This window comes from Serinus canaria, chromosome 6, assembly GCF_022539315.1.
Source record: "Serinus canaria isolate serCan28SL12 chromosome 6, serCan2020, whole genome shotgun sequence".
In the NCBI taxonomy this organism is placed as follows: domain Eukaryota; kingdom Metazoa; phylum Chordata; class Aves; order Passeriformes; family Fringillidae; genus Serinus; species Serinus canaria.
In genome coordinates this window covers 14,726,257-14,739,068 of record NC_066320.1, presented here as the reverse complement: position 1 = coordinate 14,739,068, position 12,812 = coordinate 14,726,257, and the positions used below count along the sequence as shown (strand labels likewise).

At 41.5% G+C, this 12,812-nt stretch overlaps 1 protein-coding gene across 8 annotated transcripts in view; it reads right to left on the bottom strand.

The window, feature by feature from the left end:
• Positions 1–12,812, bottom strand: part of CAMK2G (calcium/calmodulin dependent protein kinase II gamma) — a 119,710-nt gene that overhangs the window by 58,995 nt on the left and 47,903 nt on the right. For all 8 annotated transcript variants that reach the window (XM_050975938.1, XM_030241016.2, XM_030241017.2 and 5 more), the window contains exon 3: positions 7,014–7,073. In XM_050975938.1, coding sequence (XP_050831895.1) covers positions 7,014–7,073 — 60 coding nt within the window. The remainder of the gene's footprint in view (positions 1–7,013; positions 7,074–12,812) is intronic.

Below are 12,812 nucleotides of genomic sequence, written 5' to 3'. Positions count from 1 at the left end.
AAAATAATAACAAGCCAACTTCACTGGTGTCTCAAAGAAAATAAGCAGAGAACAATCATTTTATTAAAATTAATAAAATACAGATAGTGGCCATGACAAATTTTAGCTCTCTCATACAATGCTCTGCATCTTGGCATTTCTGCCATCAGGGATGAATCCCTGCAGGCAGTTGTTGTGCCTGCCACTCCCAAACCTTGCTGTGTGAGTCTGATGGTCTCAGATTGTGCCTCATTGCCCAGGACAGCCACGAGCCCTCGGCACAGCCACAGGCTCTGCTCCAAAGGCCGCCTGCTGCCTGCAGGATTTGACCAGAGTGCAGCCACCCTCTGCTGCCATCAGGCCTGGGCAGAGGGAGCCCAAAGGAGGCTCTCTCCATTCCTCAGTGTGGGGGGGAAGGCAGAACGTAGGGGAATCCTCCTCTGATTTCTGCAGTACCTTTGAGTGCACAGAATCTGGCCCTCATCCCACTATTTATTTTTTTAAGGGATTGCTTGCATACAGATAAATCTCACAGCTAAATAGATGAATAACAGAATCCAAATATGTCTCTAGCACAGACCAGAGAGACATACAAAATAAATATATCCCCTGGCAAGGAAAAAAATGCAATTATTACTCCATTCCCAAATTGAGATGGATTATGGAGAAATGGTTTTCTTAAAACCAGAGGAAAAGCTATAGGAAGAGGTGTCAGTAAAAGAAAATATGCAGATATAAATAATAGTGAAATAATTAACTGTGAAAATCAGAATGAGAAATGAAAAGGTGGACTGTCTGGGGTTTTGGAGAGCATTCCATCAGGCAAACATGCATGGTCACTCACCTAAATCTCTAACAGTACAGAGACTAGAAATAACAAATGGTAACTTGCAGCTTAAAGGCTCAAATTTTGTAGCATGAACTCACTTCAGCTGATAGTCTGTTTAAGGGATTTTTGTTGGCTGGTTGGTGGGTTTTTTTTTCCTTTTGGCAGGGTAGAAGGAGAGCAGGTTAAAGGTATAAGTCCAAGAATATTATTGTTTGACCTCTTAGGAAGCTCAGCAACTTGCTGTCCTCTCAGACAGCCCCATGACACTTCCAAGGAAAAGCTGCTCAGTAACCGAGAAAGTCTCAAAGCATAACTCTTACTACAAGGTCTCTTTTCCTCTACTCCACCTTCCCCACAGCATCCCCTCTGCACCAGAAACAGTCCTTCAGCAGTAGAAATTGCAGGGCAGCAGATTTAAACAGCCAGCCATGCATGGGAGCATCCCACTTGGATACTACTAAGCATCCACAGGGCAGCAATCACGGCCAAAACACTGGAGAATCCCCTGCATTTTAGCTATTCTTTGCACATTACATCCTTACTGTCCCAAATGCAAAGGCAGTCTGGATGCCTGCAGCCAAATGAAAACAAGGAAATCTGCTGTTTACAGCAAAACACAGCCTACAGTTTTTTTCTTGTTCACTAAGGAAGCAATTCAAATCTCTTGTTAAGAAAAAGGTGGTAGGAAAACATTCCAAATGGCAGCAGGGGGAAATACTGAAGGCTTTGTAATCAAGACTAGTATGTTAAAATGAGGAATGAGTGAACCTGAAGCTGTGGCTGATGCCACGAAGACAACAAGTGCAGTATTAAGTCTGCAGATGTGATCCACACTCCCTGTTTCCCACAAAGGCTCACTATGAGTGTTGTGGGATAATCCAGCTGGGCTGGACACAGAAGCACAGCATCCTTCTTTCTTCTTTGCCCCACTTCACACCTCAGCAGTAACCATCATTTAAGGGCACACAAACTGGAGCCCTTTTCTTATACACATCCATCAAAATTACTCCCACAACTCAGAGGTAAGAGGAGGACAGACCACTTGTCAAAGGAAATAAAATTCAACTGGGTCAAAAGAAATTCTTCTAATTCACAGGAGATTTCTATACCATTTTCTCCCCATTTTAAATAAGGACAAAATTGTGGGTTTGTGCTGAGAAAAGCCAATGGATAGAAGTTAAAATAAGAAGAATTCAGGTGCAAGCATATTTTGGAGAAGAAGTCTGAAGTAGGAAAAACCTGAAAAAGCAATAATTCTGATAGATGCTGAGGACAGCATTTCACCATTGCTATAAATTCCCTCAAAGAAATTAACTCTGAAGCATTCAGCAGAGGATACAAAGGCAGAAATCAGAAAAATATTTTGGCTCTGGCTCTTGGGCTACTACCAACCTCTCTTAAAACATGTGGTTTTATTATTCTAGACCTAAGTGCATGCAGTTCTTCCCAGCAATGGGCTGCCATGAGCTGGGGCACAATGACCAACCAGAAGTGCTCAGTTCCAACTATGAACTAAAGATATTCAAGAACTTCTTTTGTACAGTTAGCTTAAAAACACCTAAGAAAAAAATACAGATCAAGTGGTGACAAATCCAGAAAAGAGGCCCATATTTTGACTGCCTAACAAAGAAAATTTAGGAGAAGGGCAGCACCTAACAACACAGTGGACAAAATCCACACACAGAGCAGACTTCTGCTCTGTACACTGGACAAGTCACAACCCTAACTTTGTAGGAGAATGGTAGAAAAGACTTTTCAAAACTATGAATGATGATTTTTATTGAATTTTGCATCATTATTGCTTTGGGAAATAAGACAGGAAAGGTCATGTTTAACATGTTTCTGAACTTCATATCTGCACTGAACAAACCTGCAGGAAGATTCTAGGGTTCCCAGCTCTGTTCCTGTTTTAAACCTTTGATAGGAAGCAGGAAGCACAGGGAAAAAATGAATGTTTCACAAAGACAGTGTCTGTAGTAGATGAACTATAGGACTTAAAAATCCAGATTTTCAGAATGACTAAAGTTTTCAACTAAGAAGAAGACCAAAAGAGCTGTTCCTATAAGCAGGAGCTGATATTCAAGACATTGTAAGTTTAGCTCTGATCTTAGCAATTGCACAGTTTTCAGCGGCACAACCAGCAAAGCATCTGCAAATGAAGGGTCAGGGCTGTGAGAGTTCTTATAGAAATCTGCCTCTTTCCAGCAAACAGGGATTAAGGGGGAAGCAGCTGTATCATTCTCTTCTACATGTTCACAAATACATCCATGTCTAATGTCACAAGATCTATACCTAAGTGAATCACTGAACACTAAGTTGTTCTAGAAGTGGAACTTCCCACAGAGCCATAACTCCTGCCAACTTCCACAGGCACTTCATCTCCTTATGGACAGTGGGGTTTTAATGATGTTGTCTTCTGCCTCTTCTACACATCCATATCCTCAGTAATGGGTGCCTTTTTTGAAAAGAACAGATCACTCACTGATCTCTGTCCAATTCTGCTGTATTTGATGACCATGGCTGGCAAATGTCTCTCTGGGCCAGAATGCAAAGTTCTCTAGGAGTTGTCAGAAGGAGAAAGAACAAACTGAAATAAACTGAAATTTAGGGAAAGAAGTCTTTACTCTAGTGAAGTCTGACCAGCTATAATGATACATTCCATATCATACATACCATAAGTCGGAAATCAGAAGAAAATTGCCTCAAGTCAACTTTCTTTTGTCCAGACAAAAAAAAAAAAAAACCTTATCGCAACACCAAGCTTTTAGAATGATTACTCCACTGTGATTACCTTGGCCATAATGTGTATCTAAAGACAAGCCAAACACCCAGCTACAGAGCCAAAGCCTGTAATTAGAGCTGATATTTGATGAAGGCATGTTAGGATAACTCAGAAAGTAGTCATTAAAAAAAAAAAGCAACAGCAAATGGAAATATCACTTCTACTTTGTATCTAGAGAAATCTTTATTTTATGAGAGTAGCAGTGTTATGGTCAGTGCACTGCAGCTCAGAATCAACTGTCCTGCAGCAAATGCATAAGACCACAAATTCAACAACAGGCTTCCTTTATCTCCTGTGTACAGACAAGAGGGAAAAGCAACCTGCCTCACAGAGTTCTAACTTCCAGTCTTCTGCCCCAGACTCGCTACAGGCTCAGGTCCCGGTTGATTTGCTGCAACACAGTTTGCAACAAAAACAGAAACAACAAAAGTTGAAATTGCAAGCAAAAAATTTGAAATTGCAAAAAAAAAGTTGAAAGTGCAAAAGCTGCAGAATTCTTTATGTGAGTCTTACTCACATAGCTCATACTGAGGCAACACACCAAGTACTCACTCAGGAGAGTTTACAAAATGGAATGCCAGTAACTTGGTGATTACTAACTGCTAATACACATTTTGAGGGGAAAACCCCACTCTATCAGAACAACAAGTTTCCCTTCTATGGCAAAATAACAAGTCCAAGGAACATGGAAGCAGCAATGCATGTAGCATCTGGACTTCAGCAAGGCTTCTGACAGCATCTTACATGCTCCCTCAACAAGCAATTAAGAAAAAATGTGTATTCAGAACTAGCTGACAACAGTGTATATAACTCATTGAAAAAGTACTCAAAATTGATCATTGTCAAATTGGAACAATGTATCAAGTGACATCTTCAAGAGTTTGACTGGAGTCCAACAGTATTCAACAGGGTTATTAACTAGCTACAGGATTCAATATATGGCATTGCTATCAAAGACCACATTCCTGTGGGAGCTGAAACCCTTTTACAATATCAGAAGATAAATCAAAATGGTTTCAACAAATGTGGAGAGGCGAACCCCAAGACTGGATTTCTTCTTTTTTTTTTTTTTTTTCTTTTTTTAAATAAAGGTAATATACAGTCAGTTCAATAGGGATCCTCATTTATACAAGAAAAAAAATTATTTGCTTCCCAGTAGTTATGCAGAAACTAGTCTGGACCAATAATGTGTCAAAAAAAATTGTGCATCAATAATATATTTAAATGAAAAGCTTCAAAGGTTGATGTACAAAACAAACATCTGTGGTGGGACAGGTGAAGCAATTCTTTCCCCTCTGGACAGCACTGACATGACCTGAGTCACATCCAATTTTGGGCATCACATTTCTAGAAAGATATGAAGCAACTGGAGAGAGTCCAAAGAAGGAGAGGGAAAAGGAAAAAAACAGGACTGGAGGTCTAGAAAATATGACATATGATAAAAGATTGAAAGAACTGGGTTTGTTTAGTCTGAAGAAAAAGACTAAAAAGAGACATGATAGCAGTCTTCAAATATGTAAAAGATTGTTACAAGAAAGAAAAACTACTTTCCCCAGATACTCCAGATTGAACTAGAAACAACAAGCTAAGAGAAAGGCAAATTATGTTTTTAATGTTTAACTGACAGAAAAATGAAACATTTGAAAGACTGCCACCAGGGGCTGTGAAAGGATTAAAGGTTTTTAAGTACAAACATGCCTGGAACCAGCCAGGTATAAAAGATTTTCACAGGATTGCTGAATGAACCATATGACTTCTTGAGGTCTTATTCAATGCACTTTGATTCTGTGTTGTAGGCATAAAAAAATAATTCCCTTATTCTTATTTGTAAGCACTCATTGAGTTGACAATGACTAGTTCCTTTTCTTAAAAGAAAAACTGTTCTTTCTAGGAAGATGAGAAATTCTCTGCAGAAAATGCAAGAGACCACTGACATTCCCCCAGACTGTCTTTTCCAAACCACAACAGAAGACAAGCACTGCCACTCATTACAATGGCAGAATTGAACCAGGAACGTGATAAATTTCTCTATCCAGGCTGTTTACTTATAAGAGTGGTTTTCCTTTTGCGCATAAGATTTACTCTGTGAGAGGTTTGGAAAGAAAAGAGGTAAGAAATTATAAAAAGGAGAGATTATGGAAGTGAAGATCAAAATATAAAGTAACATCACCTACTAAACTAAGTATTGCAAGTTTTACAGGGAAAATTAAGTGCATTTAGTCAGTCTGAATACTTCCCAGCAATAAATTTACTGGCTAATATATTCATCAGTGCAAATTACTGCAGAAGGTGGCCCCTGGTCCTCTCAAGCCATACCTATATCACAGCTACATTTAGATGCAAGAAAGCTCTTTCTGATTAAAAGCTGCTGCTAAGGAACTTTGCATTAAGTCAGGTCCTGAGCTTGTGGAAACTGCTTGTTGATCACACATGAAATAGAGTACAGATGCCAGTCCATGGGGTATTCTCTAAGGAGCCTTTCCTCTCCCAGCCCTTCAGAGCAGGAGCAAATGATTACAAAGCTGAAAGTCAGAAGACCAGAGAGATGCTCTTAAAGTATGATCTCCACTGACTGATTTATGCAAAAGTAATACAAAGTAATAAATCATAGTCTTCCCAGGAATGGATATTTAACTGTGGTTTGGTTAAAAGTGGCAGTTTGGTATTTCTTAATGTTTTCTTAAATAAATTAGCTCAAATCAGATTGTAGCTAGGATCCTAGAGGCTTTATTTATTTAAAAAAGCTAAAAAGAGGACTATTAATGGTCCCAGCTTCCATGGTGCTTTGGAACTAGATAAAAATCCATGCCCTCTCTCTACATTTCAGTAAATAAGGTAGGTTTTTTTATGGTGTGCCTTTTTTTGCCTCTATCTTTATTTTTAGACGAGCTATTCCCTTTACTCCAGTACTCTTTTGTTTCCCCCTCCTCCAACATAGGCAATGCAGTCTTGGTCCCTTGTTTGCAGAGTAAGTGGCCACTGCAATGAGAGGAGCTGAAGTATTAGCCCACCCCGCTTTAAGTTCAGGCTTGTTTCTGAATTCAGCATTTAAACTGACACATCAGTAAGGGCCAAGGAGAACAAACAGAGGATGGATGTGGAGAAAACTAACACACCACCTCACTTCCATTGCAGAATGTCAGATGAGCAGACAAGAGTCATGCCTCACCCAAAGAGCAGGGACAGCTCTGCAGGGGGGAGCAGGCAGGAACATGGAAATCTTTGGTGAATGTCTGGGGCAGGATGTTAAGGCATGGGACAGGGTTGGATGCAGAATTTGTCAGAGAGATAAACTATTGAGGTGATTTCAACTTTGACAAGCTGTTGTGAACATTCAGAATACATCTGTTCTCTTACAGCATGCTAGCTGAGACATGTTGCTACTCGTCTCACTCCTACCCCTCTGAGCCCAAATAAATTTACCAATATTTGGATGCTTTAGAAGTCGGCAAATTCGAGCTTCACGTTCCAGTTTCTGGTGATCTGAAAGAGAATAAGAAACAAGGTGTTAGGTACCACAACTCAGAATTAAGCTCTTCCTCATATTCAGCAGAGGAACACAGTGACCAGCAGACATCCCAAAGGCTGAGAACTGCTGGAACATGTCTGTCTCCCAAAACTTCACAGGCATTTCAGGAGAGGGCTATACAGCTGAGGCTGCACAAGGACTGCTGCTCACACTACAGAGCCAGCACTAAACTGGTATTGCACCCTTTGATTCAAAGTGAGTAGCTGCAGAAAGGCACTGAAAGGCACTGCTCCTCCATCAGCTTTCCAAATATGCAAAGCCAGTCCCAGCGAGACCCCTTCTGGGGAGGTATCCCTTCTCCAAGGCTGGAGAGTTGGAGGAAAAGTCTCAGAAGAAATAACACACATGAAATAGGAAAAGGAACTGCTTCCACTCCAAAGAAACACTGTGAAAGAAGGGCAGAGTAGGAGGGAGAAATACACAGCTTCTGCTAGTGCACAGTCATCACATGAAGTAGAGAACTCTGCCAGCTTCAGTGAACTGTAAAGGTAACCATACTTCAGTACCCATGGACAGACTCGCTGGTGAAATGCTGATCACGCACTTAGAAATCTCCAGGCAAGAAGTTCTGCTCAAATGCTAAGTATGCTTATTCCAGCCCAAAGGCAACATCAGTTCAAGCATGACATTCATCTGGATTAAAGAAAAATATCAAGGAGAGTAAAAAATGGTTTCTCTTCCCATGTGTGAGTTCAAGGAAAGGAGAAGGACTTAAGAACAACTCTGCCTTCCTTAGCCAAGAAGCAGGGGGCTTTTAGCCACTGAGACTTTTCACTACAGCAGTGGTTGACTCCTGAATTTAGACTACAACAACCCCATCTTCTCCTGTGAAATGCTCACACTGAACAAGCACAGGTTGACTGAAAGGAACTGAAGGAGACAAAATCTTTTAGGCAGCCCTGGCAGCTGCTAAAATCTAGATATTTGTGGAGGCAGATGCATAGAACAAAACAAGTAAGAATGTCCAGTCCTTGGACTTCCCATTCCAGCCATCTAAAGAACACAGCAAAGGGAAGTAGCAGTCCCTGCCCACTCTTGACATTTCCTCTCTAGTGGATCTTCAGCACAGGTGTGATTCTGTATCCCTGTGACACACAGACCTTCACAGGAGTAAGCAGGACCCTTAGCTGGCTGGACTACTCAGCAGATCACTGGTAGGAATGCAGCACCCTTTGACTTATAGGAATCCCACTGGAGACCCACTTCAACAAAGCTGCACTGCACTACTCTGCCTGAAAATTGCCTGTTCAGCTCCTTGGTCTCTGCATCATCTTCCCTTCTCTCTGTAAAGGAGCTTTGGGCAATTGTTCTCTTCCCCATGAGCAGAAGACAGACTGAGCCAAATCTCAGCGCCGAACACTTTTCTCTTCCAGGCTGGGAATAGAAGCTCAGGGCATTGCACAATTCCTGTCTTCTTTTCCACTGCTGAACTATAGAAAATGTCCCAAATAATACATTATAGGGCTGAGATGTGCTTACATCCTCATCTGCTATTGTTCAGGCATGGGGGAAGGTAAATTACTCCTTTCATCTCTCCTTCTTTCTCAGTCCTGGAAATTATTGTTGTTGTTGCATATATTTCAGAGTTCTGTGCCAGAACCACTCTCCAATAAAATACAAGGCAGCAAGAAAGCCTGGAGAGCTTCCATGCTCCTGAGGCCTTGGTGCAGTGCAAGCACTTTCTCACCTGCATTAGCTGGGAGGGGTGGGGGTGTCTTTGCTTCCCTTTAAGCAGCATCTCTCACAAATGAAGTTTTGCTAAACACAGTAGCAAAGTAACAGACAGTGCTGCACACTCTGCACTCAGGATAGATTCTCATAGTAGGACAACAATTTAAGATAAACTATCCACAGCCTGCTTGTGTGCTTTGGCCTTGCAAATTCCCCACTTTCCCTCTCAGCTCTACTTGGAACTCCTACAGAAGGGGATCCTTCATCTGCCCAGATCACATTGCCCTCGTGCACAGCTATACTTGCTGAGAATCTGTTCCCAAGTACAAGGACACAGAGAAGCAGGCAGCAAAAACAGCTGAGCAAAGGGGGAAGAAGAGGCAAGAGCTCACCACGTGCTATTCAGCTCCCAAGTCCTGACAGTCAGGACAGACAGCTGACAGGAGCAAGGCTCAAACAAAATGACATAACCATCAAAATGCCATGGGAGATGTAAATCAAGAGCAATTGCTCCCCTGAAATCCTACACCATCGTGCAGAGGGAGGGGAGCTGGCAGGGCAGCTAGTGTTCATGGGCAGCAGCCACACCAGAACTTGTGACAAGAGGTCACCACCCCACACTCCAAACCTCCAGCACCACACAGCCTGGCCGGAGACCAGAGGAGGAGTACAGCACTCCGGTCACAAGGTACAGGAAACTATTTCTGGTCGGGGGAAAGCATACCACACTCTTCTGTCTCCAGGGCAACAAAACAGGCCAACTCAAGCACAACTCGCAGAGAAAAAGCACACTCCAGCCCTGGGAGCACCAGCCCGCAGCAGTCAGCCGCCACAACTGCGAGCAGAGAAAGGTCAGACTGGGCGGGTTTCCTGCCGTGAGCCCTAGAGGATCACAGCTCCCGTTCCTGCTCCAGGCAGCACCAGCACATGGCCCAACCAGTGACTTGCTAAACATTCCCCCACCCCATCCCCAAAGGTCTTCACCTGGTGGCCTTTGGCATGGTATAAACATTTGATTCTTATCAAATCAGCACCAGAATCAATTCAGTACTTATGGGGAACAACCTGGTACCCAAATGCATAAGGAATAAACACAGAACCTCGATTTTCTACCTTACTCTAGTCTAACAAAGGTTTAGTCTCAGTAGGCGACAAAATATCCAAAATTTTTTGAGTCCAGCAGAGCAGTGAAGGGATTGGCTTTAACACTTTTCTCATACAGGATCTGCCTGAACTTTTAAAATGCAAAGTAGTCTTAACTGTATTAAAATAACAAAAGATCCCTTCTTTACAAAGAGCTTGCAAAGAAATAATTTCTCCTCCCTCCGCCCTAAAGATAAAACTTTTTTCTGCAGGTCATTTGTGGAGTGTAGGTGTTTATTCCTAATGCACAGTGGAACTATACATCATAGCTAACAGGAGCACAACAACACATCTGACCTACCTTACAGGATTCTAGGCCTGGGACGCTGGGCCTATTTCCCACCTTTCACAAAACTGTGACATTCAACCAGTAATTTCCATAATCTGCCTAAAACAAAGTATATCCTTTAGAAAACATAAGGGTTCACATTCAAGAATACAAGTGATAAATAAAGTCATACACCCACAGAAATTACTGCAAATGTTAGCTATCCTTCCTGTTAAAATTCAGCACTGCTGTTCCAAGTCTGAATTCATCTACCTCCTGCTTCCAAATATTGGATTTCATTAAGCTCTTTTCCTGCTACGTTACAGAGCTGTCTAGCCCTGAACAATAGCTGATGCTTAAAACTTAAGTACAGGATATTACAAACACTCATCTAATATTCATTTACTGTTTTCCAGCCAAAAAAAAATAATCTTGCTATTTGGAAAATTATTCTATCTGCAGTCTGAAGCAATGAGTATCTACACAGACAGGAAAGTGCAGTCTATGTATCTCTTTTGTAGCAAAACTTAAAATGTAAATGCTTAAGAAGATGGTGCTTAAAAAAAAGACAAAACTTGTGTTTGATACACAAACTAAAATGCGAATATCTATTTATCTTTATCAGTCCTTTATATAGTATGATTTTTGTATCTCTGTTCCGCATGTAAACCTACATTTAACTCAAGTACTTTTAACATCATTGCTCTGCAAACATAGCACTGTCATTTTAGACATTACTGCTGGGTTTCTGGGTTTCTTTAGACCATACCTGATGAGAAAATGCCTTGTAAAAGAATTGGGATTTCTTTGGGATGGCTTTTGATTTTGATTTACTTAAATAGAAAACAAGAATGGCTGTGTTAGCATCATTTGTAAGAGTTAAGGACAGGACCTATAAAAATGAAACTGCTGCATTTTACACAAACGTGCAGTCCACTCACTGAGACGGGACTCTTCTTGCCCAATGGATGGACAGAAATGGCTGTGAACAATCAGTAAAGTCACTGCTGTAAGAAACTCTAACTGGGAAGGTTAAAAAAAACCCTGCCTGAGTACAGAAGACAGCAGACCAAAACCATCATAGTTTGTCCTGATTTTCCACAATGCATCAAACTTCAGCAGATATGCAAGATAACTGGATGCTAAAGAAATCCCACCTGGCAATCTCCAGCAAGAGCGTGGAATATGACTGGTTTTACACTGATGCACATTTCTTACTCTGCTAAGAAAATAATTTTATTGTCTGACCAGTTCTGTCTGATATCCCAAGGATGTGGCAGCAGAGATGGCTGAATAACATGAGACCCATTTTCTAGGCTCCATTTTTCTTCGGGGAAATAGTTCCCAGTTTTCTACTCTAGCCACTACATGCATGATTGCTTTGCAGGAGGTTCATCCTCACCAGGTCTTTCTCCTTCAAGGGTGCCCAAGACCCGGAGAACAATTTCAGACACAGACAGGGTACAGGATATCTACAAATCCCAGTAGTCTAGAGCTGCCAAGTGAGAACATTTACATAACAACAACAACAAGAAGATGAAGAAAAAGTTCACTGTGCCTAATCAGCCTGTTAAGAAGCTGTGTGAGGAGAAGGGGCTGCCAGGGAAGCACAGGGAGACCTGTCTGCATGGAGCTGAGGTATGCTTGTGAGAGGCAGAGCCTGGAGAACAACACCTACCATAAACCCAAAAAGAAGATCAGTCCCAAGTAGGTGGGGTGAGAGCCAAACCTGAGCCAGAGAGCAGGAGGAGCTGGTTAGGTGTCAGGTGCCAACACTGCCACCCTGCACTGGCAACACAGTAAGAAATCCTCCTGACTTCAGACAGTGCTATGAAGCCCTGAGTAACTCCTGTTCCCAAGAGATGCACAGAGGGCTTCTGCTTCAGCTATGGGCTGCTGCCTTTTGAACGTGCTCCAGCCACAGCTTTGCCATAAGCTTCACAAATAATCACTGGCCAGGGAGGTTGAAAGAGAATTGCCTTTTTTGAATCCCATCCCCCTCCACCTGCCCAAGGAACACTGAAATTTATTTATTGCTTTAGGAAATGTATTTATTGTGAGCAAAAAGACACCTGTTTCAGGTCATTCTCTCTTCTGGCAAGAGGAAGTAGAAGTCAGCATTAAGAAGTAATTTAAATACTGGACAAAACAATTATTGACATAAACCAAGATTTATCAGTAAAAGTGATTAATTTCACACCAACCAAAAAATAAGATGTAAAAACTTAATTCCAATATACTTTCTTCAACAAGCATTAGAAACACAGCAGTGTTTCAAAATGGTTCCCTGTGCAAAGGACTACATCTGCTGCAGCAGTTACTGGCTTACTTTACCAAACCACAGTGTGCTGGTTATATATATATATATATATATATATATATATACACACACTGAGGTCTTGTGGCTAAAGCTCACTTTTTATATAGTACACCTACCTGAAGAAAGGAAAAAGATAAAGGAGCAGGGGATAACTTTTAGCAGCCTAAACGTTAGCCACTTTAGTGGAAACTTCCTAAAGCAGTAAAAAGAAGCATCAAGAAAACTAAGACTTGGATGTGAATCAGCTCTGTGATAAGAATCTATGTCATGAAGAAAAAAACCAGTCCTCCT